Genomic DNA, 25,141 nt, shown 5'->3' with positions numbered 1-25,141 from the left:
TTGTCCCTTCTAGGTGGCCCCACGCCAGATCATTGGGACCGCCCTGAAAAGGGAATGTAAGAAGAGTGCATACTACACATACTAAATATGGAGTATGAAGTCAGTCTGGTGTTCCTAATTATATATATTAGTGTGACTCCAGCGAACATTTCAATCCCTCAATCCAGAGTATAACTCGTATCAAAGTCTGTTTATTATGCATATGCATGATATCCTTCAAAGGGCTAATTCAACATGGACCCAAATGTTTCTTGCTGCAAGGGCTTTTTCCAAGAACAAAAGGAATGCCACATATGACTTTTCATATACCGTGTTGGCCCAGCATGTGCGTTACATTTAAAATTGATGCCAGAAGAGGATTCTGCAAATGTAATGGACATGTAGCATGAAATATTGACCCGTGTTGAATTAGTCTTTGCAACTGTATGGTTCTGGTAGCAGCACACGGGAGGGTTGAGTATAATTGGGTGTTAATTCACTGTAGTTCACATTTATACATTTACATACACAATTACATTTTGCTTGAGTCATTCATTTTATTTTTATTGGGGGCTTCATGTTTAGGTAAGACTTTTAATAGTATCAAATAAGCATGTTCAAGGGTATGCATTTTGTTTTGTTTGCTTATTAACATATAGTAAGTCTTGAGAACGGGTGGGTTACCCAAAACCCATATTGACTTGTTTCAATACTTGGTTTGTAAACTATATATATTGTTTCTGTACTAATTGATTAATGGAAATTGGAATCCCTACATCAAAATGAATATATAAATATACTTGGACCAAGTGGTAATTGAGGTTTTTCTTGGAGGCAAAAATTGAGGTTTATATATGTAAAGAATTTGAACAAAGACTGGAAGTGGGTTCAACACATGGAATCGCTAGAATAGTTCAATATCTCCTTGGTTTCGTGCTAACAGCACAGGACACTATCGACTATGCGTCTCCACCCCCCCAACCCCAATATTACTGAAGATGTCCATCAAGAGGTAGGTAATAAATAGACCTGCTGCTGTTGTGAAGAATACTATATAAATATATATGCACATTTATTTAGTGTTGAATCAGCACAAAGCAAGTCCAATAGTAGTACTAGCAAACATATACCAACAAAGCAAATGTATAGGAATACACAATAAAGAGATAAGACCTTGAGCCCACCTCGCTCCATGAAACACAGTATTACCTGTTAGTACTAGGTCTATATGGCTAATGGAAAGAAACGAGGAAACCGTCCCATAGGGCAACATACAAAATGTTTTAGGTCCGGAAGAGCCCGCAAGGGCAGCCAGTCCAACTAGCTATGAGGACGGCAAGAACCAAAGTAAGAGCCCTGGCTGGGATTTCACCAGCAAGGAGGAGTAGGGTGCACAGGATAAAGGGGCCAGCCAGTTTGGCCAAACTATGTTCCTCAGCAATAGCCAATCGTCACAGCAGTCTTCGGGTAAGGATCAGGAATTGGTCTGAGGAATGTATAGTCTCTCCCACTAATAATACATTCATTCCAGGGCTATGCTATGCCTTTCCACCAATAGCACCGAGACAGCACACAAAAGATTTAGAGGCTAGCCCTAAAAAGTACAAAGAACAGGCATTTTAAATCCGTCTCCAGTTTAAGCCACACCTGATGGTGATTTTGTGGGTTCGGGCTGAGCGTAGGTCAGCAGAATTGCCATTTCTATCGATGCTTCATGGCCCACGCAACCAAAGTAATAGGCTAGAACAAAATGGTACATTAGTACCCCAACGTGTACCATGTGGGTACATTTAGCTACTACTGCGGTGCCTACAACCCTGGTATATCAAACAAATTGACAGCTATTATATAAGCTATTATCGGTACAGCAGATTTTTAAAAAATGAATTTGTTGAACTCAAAAAATAATCACCAAAATGGCTAAATGTTCTTGATTTTCAAACTTTATGCAACTGACCCTAATGTGATTGATTCAATTAAAGTCCTTGAGGAATGGAGCCTGGATTTCAATAAGGGGATATTGGAAAAATCCTTAGTGAGTGTAGTAGATCTCAGGCTCCAGGGCCCACTAGGCTGTGCAATCTTCTATTTAAACTAGACCCCACCGTTTGGGCCTCTACCCTCTTTAGCTTGTTCAAAACAATTGTTCTTACTCAAACTTTTCCTGAGACGTGATCCTCTGCAACTATAGTACCCATTAATGAAAAGGGAAATAAAACGGAACTAGCAAACTATCGGCCGATTGTGTTGATGGACACGGATTCAAAAATGGTAGTGTCCCTGGTATTGGCTGTATAAGAAAACTGGGCCAAGTCTTCTGGTATATTAAGTCAATCAAATTGGATTTAGGCAAGGAGTAGGGGCAACTACTGCAGGCCTGTTATTGGATCAGCAGCAGCTGGCATGGCAGAAAAGGATAGAGAAAATATATTCGAGGGGATTGGGTCCTCCAAAGTATTCCTTATCTATGACAGTAATCGCCACAGCTGTGCTGCTTCGGAAAATCTTTCGGCGTCTGCGTCCTGCGTCGATGACGTCGGCTGACGTCACCAGATGTTATAAGTAGGACGCACAACGCACGACGCCTGTAGCCTCAGTTCCGTTTTTTTCCGCAAACGTGTTCGCTTTGGGAATCTCGGCGCGCCTCGACTCTTTGGAGTTTCTGTTGTTTTGAACCTGTTTGTTTTGTGAAGTTTCTTCTTCGTGAAGGATGTCTACCTCATCTTCCACCCCGCGTCCAGGCTTTAAGAAGTGCGGGGACTGTGGGTCCAAGATGCCGGTGATGGACTTGCACAACGCCTGCCTCTGGTGCCTCGGGGAGGCCCATGACACAGATGACTGTCGACTGCCAGTTGCTCACGTCCAAAACCTTGTGGGAGCGCAAGAAGAAGTTGGCGGTAGGTAAAGTGTCCAAGCCACAGAAATCGAGGTCTGCGGGGCTTTCGATGGACAATTCGAGGGGCGACTCTCCGCATCGTCGTCAAAAGTCCAGTGGGTCTCAGTCCCGGAGTCGGTCCCGCCACTCTTCTTCCTCTTCGAGGCACTCCCGGAAGCGCCATCATCGGTCGCCTTCCCCGACCTCATCCGAGGACCCCCCCCCTGTCGGCGGTTCGCTTATCCCACCAAGCATGCGACGCCGGAGGAATGGGCTTCCTTCGGGAAGAAAATGTTAGCGATTCTCGAATCGCAGGACACCGGTCCGTCCGCGCCTCCGAGTGGGGTCGGTTGTGATCGGTCGAGAGACACTGCTCTCGCGCCTTCGGGCTCGGGTGGTCGGCACGATTCACGGGAGAGGTCCTGCTCGGACAAGGGGAATCGTTCTCGTCCTGCATCCAGGTCCCGGTCCTCGACGCGCTCGAGACCGTATGAACCTGTGGTGTCTTCGAGGAAGACGTCAACGCTGGTGGCGCCGAGGTCGTCGACGGACTCTTTCGAGGCCCCGCCTCTGAAGAAGTCGTCAGCGCCCAGGCTGTCAAGGGACACGCTCGGGGCTCCAGCCTCGAGGCCTGTGTCGACGCCATTGATGCTTTCGGCACCGCGTTCGGCGTCGACGCCGATTCACTCGATGCCCTCGACGCCTTTCGATGCTGTGTCGACGGGGGTACCCCGGGGCTCAGTGGAACCCCCTAGAAAGGCTCTGGCCAAGGTCAAGCATGGCTTTGGTTCACATTCTGCGCCTTCTTACCGCCATCTTGAGTTTATTTCAAAGGTGGATGAGGGCTCTGATGATGGCATGGTTCCTAATACGGCGCCAGACGAGATTCTCTCGGGCCATAGCCAATTTGAGGACCTGAGGCAGTCCCTGCGCGATGCTAGTGGGCTGGACACCTCTCCGGAGGTGGAGTTTTGTAGGCCTGAGCCTGGCACTCATGCAGACTCCTTGTACCGGCACCTTATGTCTATGGTCACCGAGTACTTGGGATGGTCTGCTCCTCCGGGGGAGTTTCTTCAGGGTGACCTTAAGGATATCCTCGACCTTGGTCCACCAACTGACCCGGTACTGCCATTTCATATGGCTCTACAGAGGAGGGTGGCAGTGGCTTGGACTGCTCCGGAGAGTCTCCCGGCAGTGGGCATGTCTTTGCTGCGAAAATACCGCCCAGCCAGTAGTGACCTCTGCAACTTGTCCAAGCACCCTACTCCAGAGAGTTTGGTGCTGCAGGCGGCTACGGCCCCGGCAAAGCAGGCGTCGTATCCTACCATCCCTCCTGATAGGGACAACAAGCGTTTTGACGGCTGGGCGAAGAAAGTGTTTTCTTCAGGGGGGTATGGCGCTTCAGGCTGCCAACTCCGTATGTGCCTTGTCACGTTTCATGCACACTCTGTGGAACTGTGTTTTCTTAGCGGCTGAGCATATTCCCGAAGGGGACAAACTGGATGGTTTCCTTGCCATGGTTCAGGATGGCAAGGATGCCATGTGTGAGGCCGTTCAGTCGGGTTTGGACATGGCAGATTGCGTCAGCCGGTCCATGGCGGCGAGCACCATGATACGCAGGTTTGCGTGGTTGCGGAAGTCGGGGTTTGCTCCTGATGTGCAGGCCCGGCTCCTCAACATGCCCTTTGACGGGGAACATCTTTTTGGCAGCAAGGCTGACGAGAGCCTTGAGAGGTTGCAGACCTCAAAAGCTGCAGTGAAGTCGTTGGGCGCTGCAGTTCGACAACCTCCGCCTTTTCGTCCTAGGGGACAGCAATGGAGAGGAGGTTCCTTTCGTTAATACACATCCTTTGGTAAAGCGAGAGGAGCTGCCAGTCAAAGGGGCCACCGTAGGAGTGCCAGAGGTGGAAAACAAGGTACTCGAGGTGCCAAGGCCGCTCGGGAGGTTGCCTCTTTGCCCTCAGGCAATGCCGCAGCCGCTTCAGCTCAGTCATGAGGCCATGTCCCATGGTTCGCCGGTTGGGGGAAGGCTGGCACAGCATCTTGTAGAGTGGCGTGCCATTACTTCAGATGTGTGGGTTCTGGAGATCATAGCCCACGGCTACTGTCTTCCTTTCCGGCAGAGGCCTCACGACAATCCACCGGGTAATCTCTCTTTGAAGAGTCTGGATCCGCTCCTTGTGCAGGAAATTCAATCCCTGCTGGAGAAAGGCGCCATAGAACTGGTGCCTGTAGCGGAGAGGAACAAGGGATGGTATTCCCCTTATTTTTTGATTTCCAAGAAAGACGGGGGATTGTGACCCATCATGGATTTGCACGGTTTGAACAAACTCCTCAGGAAGGACAAGTTCAAGATGGTTACTCTCTCTCAAGTCCTCCAGGCCCTTCAACTTCAGGACTGGTTGGTGTCTCTCGACCTCAAGGACGCTTATTTTCATGTGCCGATCCATCCAAAGCACAAGAAGTACCTGAGGTTTGCGGTTGGAGACTCGCACTTTCAGTTTCGGGTCCTGCCGTTCGGATTGACCTCCGCCCCGAGGGTCTTCACCAAGCTCATGATAGTAGTCGCAGCGCATCTCAGGAAAGGGGGGATTCATGTCTACCCCTACCTGGACGATTGGTTGATCAGGGTGCGCTCTCCCGAGCAAGTCCTGGATCATCTGTCCGTCACCTACCACTCCCTCCACAAGCTGGGCTTCTCCCTCAATTTAAAGAAGTCCCATTTGACACCAACTCAGAGGCTCCAGTACATCGGAGCAGTGCTCGACAGGTCCCTGAGGCAGTGTTTTCCTCCCCAGGTGAGGGCTCATCAAATTCAGCAGATGGTGCACAAGTTTCAGCTTACCCAGAGTCTCCCAGCGTTTGAGTTCTTGAGATTGCTCGTCCGCATGGCATCCTGCATTCTTCTGGTGCCAGAGGCCAGGTTGCGGATGAGATCTTTGCAATGGGCACTCAAGCTCCACTGGTCTCAGTCCTCCACCAGGATGTCGGACCCTGTTCAGGTGCCGTCCTCGGTCGCCCAGGACCTTCTGTGGTGGGCCGACGAGGGCATTCTGATGAGGGGGGGCTCCGTTTTGGCTACCCTGGCCGGAGGTGACGATCGTGATGGACGCATCCCTCACGGGATGGAGAGCTCATGCCAACGAGTTGACAATCAGCGGTCGTTGGTCTCCGTCAGTGTCCAGACTCCATATCAATCTGTTGGAGCTGAGGGCCGTCAAGCTAGCCCTAAAGGCTTTTCTGCCGACTGTGCGAGGAAAGAATGTCCAGATCCTGACGGACAACACGGTGGCCATACACTACCTCAACAAAAAGGGGGGGGGCAGGGTCACTTCCTCTCTGCAGTGAGGTGATGCAGTTCTGGTTCTGGGCAATCCAGCAGGAAGTTTTGATCTCGGCAGTTCATCTGGCTGGAGACTGTCATGATGCCTACCCCCGGAGCACCAGGCCAGGTCCAGCACCCCCGGGAGCAGGCATCACGCCCCCAGGTAAAAGCCCAACTGCCCTTTATAGGGGCTCTTTGTACTCTGTCCTGGCGCCGTTGGCGCCAGGCTCATGTTGGACATCAGTCCTGGCGCCATAGGCGCCAGGCTCATAAGGGGAAGTGTTTGGTGCACTTACCTGAAGCAGACCATGCTGCATACTCACCTGATGCAGACCATGCTGCATGAAGAACCAAGCCAAATGAGGCTTAGGAGGGACTATTTTTCTGAAGGAACTATTTTGTTACTTGGGTGGGGCTGTGGAAGAATACTCACCTGGAACTTCCAAGGCTATTTAAGCCACGCCCGGACAGCCACACGTGCTTCGCGTTGTTCTGCATCCCAGCAGCTGAACGCTCACCGTGTCAGCTCCTGCACCTGGACTCCAGCCACGCCCGCCTCGAACCTGGAACACCTGTAAGGAAAGAAGAGAAGAGAAAGGTGAAAACCAAGAACTTATTCAACCTTCTTACCTGCATCCGGAATCTTCACGCCAGCATTCCTGAAGGAAGACTTCCATTTAAAAGCACCGCGTTGCTCGCTGCAGCGCCGCGCTTCACTCACCTGTTCCCGAGACGCCGCCCGGCTCCATCGCGGCTCTCAGCACCGGTCGCCACATCCCTGCACCTAGGGGAGAGAAGAAGAGACAAAAGGTGAGCAAGGGAACACAAGAGGAAAGCCGAATTTTCAGCCATATTACTTACCGGCTTTTCTTGGTGAACCATTCCACATCTCGGGTCGGCGCCACATCTTTGGCAGGTACCGCACCCCGGCCCCTATGGGGAAAGGACAAAAGACATTACTGGGGAATTATAAAGACATTTAGAGGGGTCGCCCTCAGCACTAACTCACCTGATTTTACCACCGGCAATTTAACCCCTCAACGCATCGCCTTCGTTCTGCACCTGAAATAAAGGACAGATCACAGGTTAGGAAAAAAACAACATAAAAGGAGGCTCACACTTGAACTTTTGCATCTTCATACTTATGGCGTATCGCTCAGAAAAGTCAAGTGGATTTGCCAGCGCCATTCTGAAAACCAGTGAAGTAACTGGACGAACGCGCGCCCCTGCACCAGAAGCAGGATGGAGAGTTCATCCTTCCAAACCATAAGGTGAGCTTAAACCGGGGGTTTTGGAGGAAGTCAGAGAAGAACGAAGGGGGAAAAGGGGGAGCAAGCACACTTTTCAGCAGACAGTTAATCCCCTTTCTCATCTGCAGAAGGATATTCCTACGGGCCAGACAAGCAAGATTTGGGGGGCCTGTTCAATCGGTGGTCCGAATTCTGCGCATCACGCTTGAAGAGGCCACAGCAACCCAGACCAGACCAGCGCCTCCGTGGGAGCCAGGTGAGCGTTACAGAGACGAAAACGAGATGGCGAACGCTCTGAGCAGGCAGAGCGCGATCTCTCACGAGTGGGAGTTGGCTCAGGAGATTCTCCTAGAGATCTTTGCCCTTTGGGGGACCCCTCAAGTGGATCTCTTCACCTCCAGTGCCAACCGGAAGTGCTAGAGGTTCTGCTCGCGGGTATTTCCTCCAAAAGGAGCCTTCGGAGACGCGTTTGTGGTGGAGTGGTCATTCCCACTGCTGTACGCGTTTCCTCCAGTCCCTGTCATCCCGCAAGTACTGCTGAGGTTACGGAGGTTCGGTTCCCGGATGATCCTCATTGCTCCGGCGTGGGCCCAGAGGATGTGGTACCCGGACCTTCTCGACTTGTCCATCTGCCCTCCGTCGTCTTCCCTACCGAGACGATCTGCTCTCACGGGAGGGGGGTCAGGTTCTCCATCCAGATGTCAGATCCCTCAACCTTCACGCTTGGCCTCTGAAAGGTTGAGGTATAAGGCTTGGGACCTCCATGAAGACGTGATGGAGGTGTTGCTCTCAGCCAGATGGCCGGCAACAAAGTCCCTGTACCGTTGCCGTAAGTTCTGCAACTGGTGCAGGGTTAAGAATGTGGATCCTTTTGCATGCGACATTCCCATGGTTCTGTCTTTTTTGCTTTCTTTGGCCCACAGGGGCTTGCAAGTGGGTACCGTTAAAGGTTACCTGGCGGCGCTGTCCATATTTAAGCGCTCGTATGAAGTGTGTTCCTATTTTAAAATTCCTTTAATTTCTCAGTTTCTGAAAGGGCTCACTAATGTGTTCCCTCCGTCACCTTTCCAGGTGCCCGGTTGGGATTTGAACCTTGTTCTCAAGTTTCTGATGGGTGCTCCATTTGAGCCTTTGCATTCATGCCCTTTGAGACTGTTGACTCTTAAAACTGTAGAGTGAGTGAGTTACAGTCACTTTCAGTTAAGCCACCCTTCACTGTGTTTCATAAGGACAGGGTTGTCCTTAGAGTTCATCCTTCCTTTCTTCCGAAGGGGGTGTCGGAATTTCATTTAGGCCAGAAGGTTGTTCTTCCGGCGTTTTATCCTCCGCCACATCCTGGTAAGGAAGAGGAGAGGCTCCATAGGCTTGATCCTAGGAGAGCGTTAAGCTTTTATATTTCACGCATGTCCCGGGTCAGAGTGGACGATCAACTCTTCATTGGTTACGCTGGGAAACGTTTGGGACAAGCTGTGACGAAACAGACTTTGTCTTGCTGGATTATTTTGGCTATCTCTGAGTGTTACCGATTGGCGGGTAAGGACCCACCGGTCGGCTTGCAGGCCCATTCTACCAGGGGTTTGGCTACCTCTACTGCCCTACAGAGGGGTGTTCCTATTTCTAACATCTGTGATGCAGCCACCTGGGCTTCGGTACATACTTTTGTACGTCACTACTCCCTCGATTCCATCCGTGGGCAGGATCTGGCCTTTGGCAAGGCGCTCCTTTACTCCGCAATTTGATTGGGCATTCTAAATTTCTGTTTTCTAAATTCTTTTCCCACCTCCTTGCATTGGTACAGCTTTGGGAGTCTGTCATAGATATGGAATACGTCGGAGGACCCAATCCCCTCGAAGAACAAGTTACTCTTTCCTGGTAACGTTCTTTCGATGGGATGGTCCGACGTATTCCATATCGCTCCCTCCCTGCCTTCCCTGCTACAGAATTTCTTATGCGATTGCAGCTTATGTTTCCGCAAGGCTTTGTGTGTCAGACTGGTAGAAGACTGGTACCACACGTTCTGGGGAAAAAACTACAACTGAGGCTACGGGCGTCGTGCGTCCTACTTATAACATCTGGTGACATCGGCCGTCGGAGGAGGTCCTCGAGGACGGCGTATCGATGTCATCGATGCAGACGCCGAAAGATTTTCCGAAGCAGCACAGCTGTGGTGATTACGGTCATAGATGTGGAATACGTCGTCGGACCATCCCATCGAAAGAACGTTACCAGGTAAGAGAGTAACTTGTTCTTTGGGCAGCATTGATTTGACACTAGCCTTTGACAAAGTGCATTGGCAGTTAATATGGAGAAAACAGATACATTGGGGGATACCCAACCATTTATTGACATATAATTTGTTTCCACAGTAAAAATACCCTGAATGTTAGGCTTAGTCAACAGGGTAAGATTACCTAGCCCATTTCAGCTGCAAATGAGCTTCATCAAGGGTGAGTCCTTGCCCTCCTTTCTTTTCATCTTTAGTTAGCAGATCTAGGGCAATCCTTAGAAAAATCTGCACTTGTATCTCCAGTGGTCTTTGGGCACGAGGTATACTGGATTACATATGCAGATGATATCTTGTTAATGGATTATACTAAGGACTGTATATCATGAATGCTGGAAGCCTTCAAGAGATATATAATAAATACAACAAAGTCTAAAGTTCTAACCCTAAGAGCTAGAACCAAAACTATGAACTCGAGTTGGTTTCTGAGTGGACATAACCTTGAGGAAGTCTCTAAACTGAAAGATTTGGGTTTTCATATCTTGGCTACTCCGGGAAGAAATGTGTTGATTGAGTGTGTAGTTGAAAAAGCTGGGCATTATAGTACCCTGACGAAATAAGGAAACGTTTCCCTAAAGCCCGTTATCAACGTTTATGAAGCAAAGGTTGTTCTAAGTATTTATTATAGTTTGGCGATACCCCTTCAATTATTATTATAATTTTATTTTTTTAGCACGGTCCTAGCTTTGACAAACAATGGATCGCTTTACAGAGGTGTACACCAATGCAGATATAACGGAGTGCTTTACAGAGGTATACACCAATACAGATACATAACAGAGCACTTTACAGAGGTGTACAACATTACAGATGCATAACGGAGAGCGTTTCAGTGGTAAGGGAACAGCTGTTCCGGGTGGCGGGGAGGTTAGGGTCAGGTGGCGTCTAGCGTGTCAGGTGGCGCGAGGGGCGATGTGATGGCCTAGTTGTTGAGCGAGTCTAAAGGGGCGAGTTATTTTCTGAATTGTAGGAGCGTGGGGGCGAGTCTGATGCCGACAGAGAGGAGGTTCCATAGTCTTGGGGCATAGGCAGAGCAGGCTTGTTTTCGGGTCCTTTTTTTTGCAGGTGCGGATTTCGAGTCTGCACATGTCCTGGTGGTGCACTCTGCCAGAGATGCAGAGTTTCTCCACCTCCACGAGATAGCTGGGTGAGTTGAGAGTGACTGCCTTAGAGAAGATGCTGCAAGACTTCAAGGTGATTCGTGCGTGCTGTGGGAGCCAGTAAAGGTCGATGAGGGCCGGGGTGATGTAGCCGTATCTGTGTAGACTCTTGATGAGGCATGCGGCCGCTTGTAGGACACTTCTCGGGGGCATAAGGGAGGGTGACGGGAGGCCTTGGAGGAGTGCATTGCCCCCATCCATGTGGGATACGAACAGTGCTTGAATGTGAATCTAAACGTGGAAGGGCTTGAATTTGCACAGGAAGGAGAGCTTGATACCAAGCAGTCTGGTCAATTAAGTGATTACAACTTTGGCTACGTTGAAGGATTGTTGTGGAGAGGTATGTTGGGCCTCCCTAAATTGCTCCCAATTACAGTAATTGGACTTCAATTCGATATTGCCTCTATGAATATCAATGTACTTTGGAAAAGAGTACAGCTGTGTGAGAAAATACACACTCTTCTTCAACATTAGATCTATGAAGTTCTAAATGTCAAGAGGCCTAAAGGGATCAATTCATTTGTTGTAATTTGCAAACTAAAAGTAGAAGAAAAACTACTGTTGATGGACAATCTTCAAACATGTAAAAGGCGACTATGGGACTATGATTGGTCAAACACCTACGATATGTTAAGTACTGTAAGGGAGCAGAAGTATCAGTCTGAGACAGAGGTGGCATGCTTGTTAGTAAAGACTTTTATTATAAAAATAAAAGGAAAAACCTATCTTGCCCTATTTCTATGAGGGTTTGCCCTACAACAACAAAAACACCAAGGACGTCTTGTAAAATAATGTGTCCACTGTCCTGTGTCCAAACCTATTTTCGTCCCTTATAGTAAACTAAGTAAAAACTGGACGTCTTTTTGAACCAGAAGGAGACGTCTCTCGTTCCGGATACAGACCTTTTAAGGTTCCGTTTCAGTTGTGAAAATACGAGTGACTCTTTAAACACAGTTCCCATGTATCAATTACCAAATGTAGTGTTAAGTCTGGTTCACTCTCCTGCCAGACTTGAATGTAGAGCTTTTCGTCACAACATATTTTCCTCGTATCAAAAAGAGGGCGGGCTGGGGGGGTTCTCTTCCTCTTCTTTCTTCTTCCAACTCAAAAATGTAGCGCCAGGTCTGGTGCACTATCCTGCCAGACTTGACTATACAACTCAGACTTCCAGAAAATGTATTTCACTTTAACATGGGTCACAGATCCCTCTGGGTTGTTTCGGTATCTCCCCGACTTATTTTGCATCTCCTTTCTCTTCTATGTTGGTCCCAGGCCCCTTTATATTCTCTCTGGCTCTCTCCAACTTGCTCTGGGCCTCAGCCCCTTGTCTGTTTCTGCACTCCTGTATGTGTCCCTGACCCTTGTGCTTTGCTTTTGTTGTCTTCGGCCAACTTCATATGGGTCACAGATCCTGGTGTGTTGCTTTCGCTGGTTCTTTATACCAGCTTCACTTAATGTCCAACTGAACAGACCTGTTGTATATTTTATACAGTTTGTTTCCATCTCTCTTCTTCATTTTCTCAGGGTTACAGCCCTCTTTGCTTTTCTTTGTATCTCTTTCGAGTCCCCGACTAATTTACTTTGGATTTGCCCCTTTGGGTCACTTGGGTCCCAATCCCCTTTGTATTGGCTTTCCAGGGCAGTGTGTTTACTCTACTGCCAAGTGTCTACTGATGCGGCATATGTTTGTCTTTATATTTCTCTTAGGGTCCTTGACTCGTGTATTATCAGCTTTAGTTTGTATTGGGTCCCCAACCCTCCTTGGGAGCCCCTCTCATGGACCCAGACAGCACACTATCTTGTTTTCAGGTTCTGGCTGCGTAGCGTCCTGCTTGGGCTTCTCCGACTTGCTGGGTGATCTTCTGATCCTTCTCTCCCTGCTCCCACTGTGGTCCCCGCCCCTGCTTCAGCGGGTCGGGCTGTGTGGCTTCCCTCCCTGGAGGCGTTCCAAATTTTCTGTACTTGGTTTCTCTTTGGTTTCTCGTAGCCTGACAGTTCTCTCCACCTTCTTCAGCTTCTGCCTTTGTCTCTCCGTCTGCGGCATACATACTTTGCTCTCGATTCCAAAGGGGCTGGCCTGACCAGTGGCACAGTCCTTCTTCTAATTTGTACTTTGGAAGACCAATAGGCGGTCTCCAGTAACTAGACTGCGTAGGCTGCGTTCCATAGGTATTCTTCATTGCTCCAGCCTCCCTCCTCGTCGCAGTACTGAACTGATGATCATCAAAGAGTTCAGTGGCACTCTTCTTCGTCTCAGTATTCTCCTAGGACTTGGTTTCCTCAACATAGAAAGATAGAGGTGTGGGGGACCACAGGGTAACAAATCGAGTATAAGGAAGGAGGGGTCAGAAATGAGTGTGGGGAATACTGAGTTCTCCTAAGGTGATGGTCACTGGTCCATGGAGGGTTTACCTCCCCATGAGATCCACCCTCTGAGTACCACCCCCAGGGGGTTGGCCCTAGTTGTGGCCTCACCTGCCTGGCCTCATGGGAAGGGACTTCCCCCATGGAAGCAGTGACAATACCCTGAAATTCGTCACAGTACTTATAAGAGGTTTAGTCATTTGGGCATGAGTGATCGTAAAAGGGGACAAACAGCGAAATGTCTTGTAAAGTATCCTACCTGGCACTTTGCAAGAGCAATTCTACACTTTCGCTTAAATATATTACTAACAAATGAAAATTGTTTTCCATGGAAAAATAGTGGGTTAAGTGGGCCAGAGTATAGGTTCTGGCAAAAAGAAACAGAAGCCTTAAAATGTGTTGCTGGTTTGCACTCCACTGCAAACATTTCTAAAGCACTGTTTGAAGCACTTTATCTCTGCTTTACGGGTATTCCCATGGAATCTTCTTTGGGAAAGAATATTTTTATAACACTGTTCAATTACAGTTGTATTGAGGTATTAGAATTTGTGTATAGTGAACAGTATTAGTTTTATGTTGGATTGATATGGTTATAATTGTACTTGATTGGTTTATGAATTGTTGGACATTTCTTGTGTTAAGGATTATATATGTTAAACCGTATAACACAGTAAAGCAAATAAAAATCAATAATTGACAGCTGTCACCAGCCTCCTCTACAACATACTTTCAGTGTACTAGAATGACTCTGGGACAAAATGGAGGTGCTTACGAAGCACACCTGCACTAGTAGCCATATAGGCTACTTAAAGGCAGCACACAATATTAAACGTTGCAGTGGCAAAGAAACTTCAGTAGAAGCTCATCTGGTGACAGAATAAGTAAAGAAATCATGGAATCCAGCAAAACGACTAGGAAACCCACCGTTTCTGGCACAGGAAACCCCAAAATGAAATGCTGCCCTAACAAGGGAAACTGCAGGCAAGATGTCCTTTCATTTATGCTCTGCTGATGTTTGGTACTAACTGCTTCAAGCACTACTCTCATCTATAAAGGTGCAGAAGAAAAACTCTGACACGGAGGGGTCATGGTCGTTGGCATAAACATGTATTCAAGTGAAAAAAAAACGATTGTGCCCTAACTTTGAGAAGGGTTTCCCTGCCTCAACCAAAGTAACTAATGTCCCAGTCAGGATGACAAAAGCAAAAGTCCCAATATCAGAATCCTAATTCTATCCCTCACTCTAGGTTTAAACTAAATAAAATGGTCTTTATAGCCCAAGGGATTGACTCCCTTCCCTGGACAAAGACAGTTCTGGAATTTTCAGTTCCTCAAGTGTTGGTGGAGTGTCTCCCTTCCCAGACTTATTTAGGCTTGTAACACAGTTCAGCAGTTAGTGGGGAAATAGCTCTGCTCCCCAAATGGCCCTTACCAGGCTGCTTCTCTGTCCCTGGGTCCCTGACCCTGATCGGCAGACCTGGTTCCTTGCCACCAGGCAGTGTGGCAAAGAAGAGGAGTTTTTGTCTCCAAACTGTAGTGGGTCCCTAACCCTGGTTGGCAGACCTGGTTTCTTCCTACCATGTACTGCGACGAAAAAGACTGGTTTGGATACTCCTCATTGCTGTGGTGGTCTCTGACCCTGGTTAGCAGACCTGGTTTTTACCTACCCAGGTACTGCAACGAAAGAGTTTGGGTGCTTCTCTGAAATGATGGGTCCTTGACTCTGGTTGGCAGACCTAGTTTCCTTCTTTTTCAGGTCTCTTAGTCCCAAATACAGACTTGGTTTACTCACCTGCCAAGCTCTGTGTCCCTCTGTATTATTCTTGAAGTTCTTTTTATGGCCTCCTGATGTCACATACAGACTTGGTTTACCCCCTGTCAAGTACTGCCTTGACATATATCACTCAGTTTTCTGTGGTTTCTTACATACAGACTTGGTATCCTGACAAGAACTGTCTTCATATGTATCTCTCCCACAGCTTTCTACTTGGTATGCCTTTTTCTTGTAAGGGTCCCAGACCATATTCCCCTTGTTATGTTGTTAAAGTTCCATTCACTATGTTTCTCAGGGTTTCCTGCACCTTCTGGGGACCCCCAAATATAGGCTCAGCCACCCAGGTAGGGTCTTGGCTACAGCCCTCCTGTTGGTTGCAGGCTTCCCAGTGTCGTCCTCTGCTTCGCTGGTGCTCTGCTTGGCTTGGCGCAGCGATTTCAGACTCACTTCGGCGTCTTCCTCCCCTCGAGGCCGTGTTTTCTGTTTAAGTGAATGGAACTTTACCAACATATGGTAACAAGGAGAATAGGGTATAGGACCTGCTGGAGCTTCTCACAGCCAGCAGCCTTGTTTTCTCAGTAGGTCTGGTGGAGACCAGCTCTTCAGCATCTCTGTGCCTGTGTCTACTCCGGTTGCCTCTGTCTGCGAGCCTCGGTCCCTCTCGCGGTTCCTCTCCGGAGCATCTGACATTCGGGTAAGTCTCTTGTCAGTTTGTATGTCTGTTACCATGATAGGCGTGTCCAGTGAGTGCCTGGGATGGCTCGTGCTACCCCTGGAATCTGATTAGCCACCCCAGGTGCCAACCCATTATCCTATGTGTGCACTAATACTTCATACCACCCCTGTGTATGTCAGTGCCCCACTTGGGCCACCCCAGTCAAAAGAATCTGGACGTGGCACTGGTTCCCATCAAGGTCTGCATTTGAAAGCTAGACCGTTCAGTAAGTTCCTTGGAGTGATCCCTGCTTATCCGCACCTCCTCCTGGTCCCAGTGATATCTTATTTCGGATCATGATGTTCATCCCTATTTTTCCTCGTCTCAGTCCTACCTACTTCTTGTATACTACAGAAGTATATGGGATAGAAGTATATGGGATAGGAGGGCAGGGGTGAAGTGATTGGGGTGAAGGAGAGGTGGGGTGTTGCATAAATACTGCATTCTCCCAGAATAGTCATCGCTGGTACTATAGGGCATTTCCCCTCCCATGAGATCCACCTGCTGAGTACCACCCCCAGGGGGACTATCGGGTAGCGGCCTCACCTCCCTGGCCTCATGGGAAGGGGCTTACCCTAGGGAATCTGGGACGATGTGTGATTCGTCACACATCGAGGGAGTTTCACTTGTAACACCCCCAAACCCAAATGTCTAAGCCCTTTTTTATCTGCCTGTACAACAATCATTTAATGTGGGAATTCCCTGCAAATATAAACGAAAAGTTTCAACTAACAATTATCGCTACAAGGATTTTGTCATTTGGTGGGATTTTAGTTGAAAGGCCCTTTCATGCGTATATTGCTCTCCACCAACCTAGCCTAGTCCCCAGACCCCTCTCCTGTAGATCTGCAGTAGGCCTCTCGATACCATGCAAATGGCAGCGGCGCAGAGTATAAATCCCAGTCACATGATATACCCTATATTGAACTAACTGTGTACTTTGTGGATGTAAAAGAGGCTATCCTCATAATTTACATTTCAAAGTCATGTATTTGGCCTTGATTCATGGCAGCTCATTGATGCGAGCTACTTAATGAAAATTAAAACAAAAATGATATCCATTCCATTTTACTGGTGCACCATCAGCCTGCTGCAAAGGTTTTACGAACCTAATTTCCGCTCTTAGGGCAAGAAATACTGATATTCTAGCATCAACATATGTCATACAGCTTGTCACAACATTAGACAAATATTACGTGCACCGCAAAGCACGAATGCTGCTGTTTGGTCATGCATGCTTTGCTGATGAGTGGAATGTTAGAGTATGGTGCATGTGGGCAATAAGTGAGTGTTCTCAGAGGAACATTTGCAATGGTGCTGGCTTAGTTTTAGATGTGCCTTTGGCTATGCCCCGAAGTTACATTTCAAAACCATAGTTGGGTAAAATTGTACTTTTGTGCAGTCTGTCCTGTCTGATCATTAGGCTGAGAACTTTCCTTAAAACACAGCGTATCATTTAGGAGAAACCACAGGAAGAGTTATAGATGAGCACAGCAGAGGCTTAATCAGGCCATGCAATATACTTGGAACTAAGCCTTTCTAAATTCAAATTCTGAATGTGAAAATGAAATCATCTATTCACTTCAGTTTTCTTGGAACACTAACAAATTTGAGTGTTAAATACCTCATTTCACATTTTCTCCACTTATGATTTAGCTGCATAAGGTATCCCATGGAATGAGAAAAGCAATGAGGGTCAAGCTGAGCATTTGCTTTAGAAAATGGTGTTTTTAAGCTCAGATCAGAAGTTGGAAATGATTGGCTTCCTGACCCCAGCGAAGATCAAGCAGGGGATGAGAACACCGACAAGGACCCCTTTAAATGAAGTGCCTTCTACCCATTGTAGAGCATTTATGAAGAGGATCATGCAAAGAGAGGGCATTGGATGACCTGCAAGGCACAGCTGGAGTATAAGGACACATTCTGCTGGTGAATTAGACTGGCATGATTGTGAGCGCAGGTCTAGATTCAACAAGCATCTTAGAAAATGAATTCTCTCTGCCCCAGATATCAGTGTTTAGCAGAACATTCTGTTGAGACATGCTATTACCTCTGGTGACTTGATGAACTGCCTTGTTTGTAATTTTGTGAAGATTGTATACAGAGGCACCTGGGAGCCCTGAACAGAGTGAATTGTTGTGAATGATTTGTGAGTTGAAGTGTCCAACACTGTTGCTTTGTCCTAGGTGGTACGATTAAGAAATCATTATTTTTCAGATTTAATTTGCACGTTTACTTGACCGACATTTTGACTCCATTATAACACCTAGATTATGCCCTTGTTTAGTAGAGGGAGAGAGCAATGAGAGAAATGCAGAGGGCAAGGGCAAATGCAGACCAAGAAGTCCCTTTTGTCGACTGACCGTGAGGAACAATGCGTCTTTGGCTGATTTCCAGTTTACCGTTGGCTGTCCAGCATTTGATGGAGCTCAAGCAACATTCTATAAAGTATCTTTATTACCTATTGGAATGCAAATGTACATTTGAGGGTCTTCAGGAGAACAATGAACAAATCGAAGAAAAGTAGATAAGTAAAAAGGAGGGTTACCTTGGGGACCCCCACATGCCAGTTTGATAAAGGGGTTACAAGGGATACCCTAATATGTCTGCAAGAACGAGGTAAAACATGAAATTGACTATGTAGAGACAGAGCGAAGTATGCAAACTCTGATGGGGTTGTCCGCAGTGTCAAATGCTGCAGAGATCAAGCAGACAGACGGTAGCACTACCCTGTTTTGTTTGCTGTAAGACTTGCTCTCACACGGGGAATAGATTATACTCGGTCCCTTTTCGAGTATGAAAGTCTTTTGGAGAGGATGAACCAGAGCTTTGTTGTGTGGGAAGTTCTGAAGCTGACGTTTTGCTATTTTATGGAGACGTTTGTTGCTGAGAGGTATGTGGGCCTCTAGATACCAGTTGAATGGACTCTAGAGCAAGTTCTTTTTGATTATGCGCCTTCTACGTGTATGAATGTATTTCATCGGTGGACTCAAAGGTATTTGTGTACTAGAAAGATAATAGATCCGAGTTGGGGAGATTTTTCAAGTTTCCTTTGGTGACAGCTTAAAAAAACCACGGTGTTTATGGACAGAGGTAACCTACCAGTTAGACCGGACTCTCATCTTGGTAACGTGACCGGGCAGCCAGACTTCACAGTTAGTAGGGGAGGAGAGTCGTCATAAAGTACAGCTCATCAACCCACAAGCATATAAAAAAGATTGTTCACTCAGTGCAGTTAGTAAAAAGTATACTCTGCAGCTAACGGTCTCTGTCTTAATGCCAGTAAGACAGAGATCCTTCTCATTGGGACACCTGCACTCTCCATCCTCCTACCCTCTGGCCACCCTCTCTGGACCATTTATGCCACCATGCTGCCGGGCCAAAAATCTCAGGGTCATATTCGACTCTGCTTTCTCCTTCACCCCTCAAATCATTGACCTCACCAAGAAGGCCCACCTCCTCAGAGGTATTCTCCCTTTCCTCACCTTCCCCCAGAAGCTCAATGTCTCCAGAGCTGTGGTCCTCGTAAGGCTGGACTACTGCAACAGCCTCTTTCTCAATGTCCCTCTTTGCTCCCTACACCCCCTCCAGCTAATTGGAATAGGGGTGCAAGATTTATCCTTGGGCTCAAGCACAGGGAGCGTGTCTCTCCAGCTCTAACATCTCTCCACTGGCTCCTGGTGGCTGCAAGGGTCAAATTCAAGAAACATGGCATCATCCACAAGGCTTTCTGGGGTCTGGGATCCTGCAAGCTCCAACTTTCCTTCCCTAAATACGCCCCTGCTAGAGCCCTTTGCTTCTCTAGTTCTAACTCTTTGATTGTCAAACTCTTCTCCAAGCAGAGAGTGCAGGGCAGGTCTCTCTCCTCGGCTGGTGTCTCCCTGCCCCTCTCACACCTGAGCCGGACCTCCTTCAGTTCTGGAAACTGCTCGAAACTCTGCTTTTTTCCACCTCTTTCTCTTCCCTGCTAATCACCCCAACGCTGCTAAGAGCGGTGGCCTGGTCCTCCTGAATCTCACAGGATACCAGACCTTTCTACCCAGTCTATACCAGCATCTCCTCCCTACTTCACTGCCCTTGCGGGCATCTGCTTGCTGGCTCTCCATCCTACCCTTGGGAGCCGCCCGTACTAGCACTTAGTCTGAGGCCTCCTCCTTAGCGCCCCTTGGCACTTCACTACTGGGCCCACCACCAGGACTTGTCCATTCCTTAACCCCCGCCCACCCATCCCTGTCTCCTGCACTTCTCCTCACTGCACTTGCACGTCTGAATACCACAAGGCCTAGTTGGACCACAGCTGTATATTTACTGTTTGCCACCTTCTTTTCCTTCTGTTCCCTTCCCATTTAGCCTTGTGGCGCTTAGAAACACAATTCTGTTGTATAAGCACCTAACAAATGCTCAATAAATAAATAAAGTAAAAGTAAAGCATGTAAGGAATATATACACTGTCAAGGAGGTACTAGGGTTGAGTAAAAGTAATACATAGGCAGTGGTCTGCTCAGAGACCCAAAGTCACTAGGACACGTGATCATACCTACATTACCTCACTAATTTTCGTGATTTCTATTTTAAAAAAAGTCTATGCAATGGAGGTAAGTAGTAGAAATCTCAAAGAATACTTAAAGGAACAACACAGGATCGCAAACAGACCTAAGTTACTCTTATGGCCAACATGAACAAGATGACCCGGTTAGTTTAATTTTAACTACTTTATCAAGAACTTAAGTAGTAAAAAGCAGTTATTTTATCATATTAAAATGCACAGTAAATCACAGGCTCTAAAAATGCAAGGGTGGCTCTAACACTTAAGGACTGCAAGGGGAACAAATGTACAATGTGATTTTGCTAATAAGTAAGGTAGACTTTTTAAGAGTTCCAGAAAGTTTTTTCTGTGGGGTTTAATGGGACTAACCAATTAGGTCTGCCGTAGTTTAATTTATCTTTTATAATGTGCTTAATACCATAGACCAGTTTCTGAACGCAGGACCGGCATTCGAACCTGTGTTGCTCTGCATTGTCTTGCTTCTAAGACAACCCAGTTGCCCCTGAGCTATCCTTCCAGGTAGTGAATAGTTTTGACTTGCATCTCGTAAGTGCAGAGACGGCAGCCATCCAACTGAGGAGCCAGAGGGACATGACCAAGGGAGCTCAGGATCCAGGTTCCACTGCAAAATACCCACAGAAGGATGGCTGGAGAGTGGGATCCAAGTCAACAGACGAAAGCAGGTGACAGTCATGGAGGCGCAGAAGACGCACAGCAGCCAGAGACCACGGGTTATGAAGAATTGCATCAACAATGAGATGGTGGTCTCAAGACCTGTGAGGGCAGCTTTGACTGAAGAATGCTTCAAGGAAGGGACGGAAGTGTGCCTCCAGTGGTCTTCAAAGGTCGAGATTGGTTCTGACTAGACTGCATTCCAACACCCTGGTTCAGTTCCCGAGTCTCAGAAGGTGCCGAGACCAGAGCCACAGATCCAAGACGAAGGAGTTGGCAGCCAACAGTGTGTGTGAGGAGGGTTTGGCAGAGGCAACTGGCAGCACAGAGGCAACCCAGCAAGCAAGCTGGGGAGAGTCGGGAGTGCACAAAGGACTCGGTACAGGCGGCTGAACGCTCCCACGGTGAACAGCTGCAGGGATGTGACTCCAGCCATTTCACAATGAAGAGTACAAAGGTTTGTGAGTGGCAGCACAGGGCACTTGGTTTTAGCACGGCAGCAGGGAACCCATGTCTGTCCTAGTCGCAAAGAAGGCATGAGCTTAGAAAGAGGAGCATATGGCTGCTTTGAAAAGTGATCCAGCTGTTCCCGCACGATCAGATGGCGGAAGCTCCTGAGAGCAGTTTCCCCTCAACGGAGTGGAGTAGAGCATCGCCTTTGGAATATTTAGGAGTACTAGCACAGTTCCAGAGCAAGGATCCTTAGGCCAGCAACCAGCATCTTCCCTCCCAGCTATAAATACGTGCTCCCATGCAGGATCGGAAGCAATGGCTCGGGATCCCCATAGGTCCAGTTGCTGCCACAATATCAGCCACAATGCCTGGGTTATGCCATCCAAAGGTAATAATGCATCATGTGCATGGTGTAGTCCCCACCTGTGTGTTTCCTCACGTGCAATTGATGCCATCCTATGACAAGCGCATGCTAAAATGTCTCCCTAATGCACCCCAATGCCAGTTAATGTAACATATGCATGGTGTAATCACCAACACTACTGGCCCAATTTTCTTTGAAGTTCTCAACTGGAGCATTTGCTTTTTTTAATCCTATCCGGTTTTTAGTAAATGTTACTGAGCCAAAGTGCTTTGAATGCATGCTATGGCACATCTTTTGTCTGTTGGGGCACACCACTCGTTATTTCTCAGAATATTAAGAATTGGCATTGCAATGTTTTATTGCACATATGCAACCAGCAACATAACCCTTCGGTTCGATTGCTGGGCTGCAAATCGCTCTTCTGCACGGTCTATGCCCGTAACCTCATATTCACTGGCCTAGCATTTCATACAGCACCCCGACCCAATGCTCAACGCTGCTCAATATAGCATTATATTACTAGTCATTGTTGCCAAATTGTCATTTGAGTGCACTAGTAAATGCAGTGTCATGTAATGTATTTTCTCTGTAATACAATGTTCTGTTTATAGTGTACCTTCAGACCATGTCAATGCAACATTTAAACATGATATGTTGACCCAATAGGCATGCCAAGTTTCCTATAAGTGCATATAATGGACTGCAGAGCCCTCGACTGCAATTAGTTCCTGCTGAGTTAGGTAGATGTGTTCATACGCGTTGCCCACCTCACCTTTCAGTGTTGTAATTTTAATAAGGGGGTGACTGGTTCATGCGCCAAGTAATTAAGTCACGTGTAGATAAGTGCTGCCTCCCGCGTATCCTGGGCTGTGAGTATGGTTGTTTCGTATGTCACATGGATGCTGGTAAATGTGTTGCCGTCCTCTTGCAGGTACTGCGTTGGCATGTGCGGGGATGGAGCCAATGACTGTGGAGCTCTGAAGGCCGCTGATGTTGGCATCTCCCTCTCTGAAGCTGAAGCATCCATCGCTTCACCTTTCACCTCCAAGCTGGACAACATTGAATGCGTGCCTCTCGTCATCAGGTGAGTTCCAATGGCCAAGTGCCTGAGTAGAAGACTTTACCAGACGATTTTACCGGCGAGAGTCCGGCCAAAGTACATCGAGCAGGGGCTAGCTCTCTCCATAGTTTCTCCACTCAATTCCTTTTCTTCACAAGCGCCAAAGAGGAACCCCTCTCTCAATCTCCCCAGTGCAGGGAAGTCATTCTCAACCAACGAAGGCACTATTTGACCTGCTACCAAAAGTCGAACAAATATTTAACTGTAAGAAGCAGTTTCTCTTCGTTGCCCACTTGGTTTGCTTAGGTTGTGTGTTGGCTGCCAAGAAGGCCTTTTCCTGTCGTCCTCTCATTGAAAGTTGAGAAAAAGAGCCCAAAATGGTTGCGATTATAGACAATATATTGCACAATGCAGTCTATGGATATTGTTTGGCTCTGGCAGTTCTCCAAGTTGAGGCAGTTTAATTTTCCCGGCGGTGCAACACATTCCTTTCGTTCCTCCATCTAATTTCAGATCCTTCCAATAAGGAAACACTTCAGTCATTGTGCCGATGAGAACATGCCGGCTCAAATTATAATCATCAGCTGGGTTGTTCCGGAATGCAAGGCGATTGTAATCGCGTGATTGCTGAGCACGGAGTCGTGTTTGATGCTGATCTGCTCAGCCACTCTCAGCCTGTCGCGTTCGAAGCAGATCTGAAGCTGCAGAACGTGATCGCCATGCTCGCAACCGTGCATCCTAAAGTCTGGCTGCACATCGCTCTGCTGCTTCTTCGGCACATATTTGAGCCAGCGTGTGTTGCTTTTACGTCCAACAGATGGTGCTGTTGTTCAGAAAAAGCATGTTTTTACCTGTCACAGGTGTGACATCTATGTATATAAAAACATGCACCTATTCGAATGCAACATTGTGTCCAAATTTCAAAGCAATCGGTGAAGAACTTTTGGGGATTTAAGGTTTTGAACAAACGAACATTTACATTTTTATTTATATAGATGGATAAAGCTCCCAGCATGTGCTCAACCTCATTTACGCTTTTTCCTTCTTGCACCAAAACACTGGAATTCTCTTCCTCACTAATTCGTTCTTCCACTTCTAGACTTAGATTTTTCTTACTCTTCTCCTTGCTGGAAATCCCTTTATTCAACCATTGTCTCACATTATTCCACTTTTATTTCATTCAGCGTGTAAATGCTATATAAATACAAAATAAAAAAGTGGATTTATTAAAGTAGGAAGGTCCTGGCTGGGGGGGGTATAAATGTGGCCATGGAAAGTATGGTAAAAGGGTTAGGCTTAAGAGCCTACAGAGGCTTCTGCAATGCATGACCTGAAATTGGGGGTGGGGGGAATACAATCTGCCAGGTGCCAACAATATACAAATATGTGGAAAATCTGAGTTATGCCATTCCGTTTGCTCATACCCTTATGTCTCTCAGTGGAAAGAAATCCCACTGTAAAAACGGGGCCAAATGATAGAGGGTGCAGTGATCTTGACGTTTGGCACACTTGCTTTGCGAAAAATGTGCTGCATGGATGTTTTTGTAATTTATTTGAAGATTAGAAGATGGCAAGCACAACCCAAACCTGGAGCAGATGCTTGCGATTTGTAATAATATCTGGGTTTTTCTGTCTGATGGACCGTTTTTTATCGGATGCCCAGCCTGTTAGGCAGTGACCTTAAGGGAATGCAAAATTAAAACACAGAGGACTTGCAGATGCACTTTGATGAGCAAAGTTGTTTCTGGAAAATTGTGATCAATATAATGTTACCTAGCAGGAGTTTGTGCTGTGCGCGTCTTTCCTCAGCCCTTAATTAGTGGCGATGCCCTGGGCGAGCCAGCTGCCTACCACCTGGCACTGCTACAGTTTGCTTCCAGATGCCAGCCAGCCCCAGCCCCTGTTCTCCATATTGTTGAGTAAAGCCTTGAGAACATTACAAGCTCGGTATCCCTGCCCCAGCCGTGAACCCTACATATGGATCTTGTCACTGTTATAAATGCACAGTATATCACGGTCTTATAAATTGCTTGGGGGAACAACTAGTGTAGGAAGGAGAAACTAATTTGGTTGGGAAATATTTGAGGGATGCCTCCTAAAATCGCTCCCCAAGAGAAAACCACACTGCCGGAAACAGAGATGAGAGAATGGTTCAAAGGGGAAAATCCCATAAGGACCGATAGATGCTAAAACCCCAGCCACAACTTAATGCACCAGAATAATGTCCTACAAAACATCATTGTCCGTACAAATCCTTTAGTTAAAAAGTGATCTCGCCGACCGAGGATCTGGTCCTCAAATGGTCACTTCTGAGCAGAAG

General features: G+C 47.3%; 1 protein-coding gene across 5 annotated transcripts in view; it reads left to right on the top strand.

Moving 5' to 3' along the window:
• The window catches only part of ATP13A2 (ATPase cation transporting 13A2), a 749,950-nt gene that overhangs the window by 671,959 nt on the left and 52,850 nt on the right, over positions 1 to 25,141 (top strand). For all 5 annotated transcript variants that reach the window (XM_069611124.1, XM_069611127.1, XM_069611125.1 and 2 more), the window contains exon 24: positions 22,693 to 22,845. In XM_069611124.1, the coding sequence (XP_069467225.1) occupies positions 22,693 to 22,845 (153 nt within the window). The remainder of the gene's footprint in view (positions 1 to 22,692; positions 22,846 to 25,141) is intronic.

The sequence above is a fragment of the Ambystoma mexicanum genome, chromosome 8 (genome assembly GCF_040938575.1).
Source record: "Ambystoma mexicanum isolate Mex_15411 chromosome 8, UKY_AmexF1_1, whole genome shotgun sequence".
Lineage (NCBI taxonomy): Eukaryota > Metazoa > Chordata > Amphibia > Caudata > Ambystomatidae > Ambystoma > Ambystoma mexicanum.
Note: the sequence above shows the minus strand (reverse complement) of the source record. Positions and strands in the feature narration are given on the sequence as shown.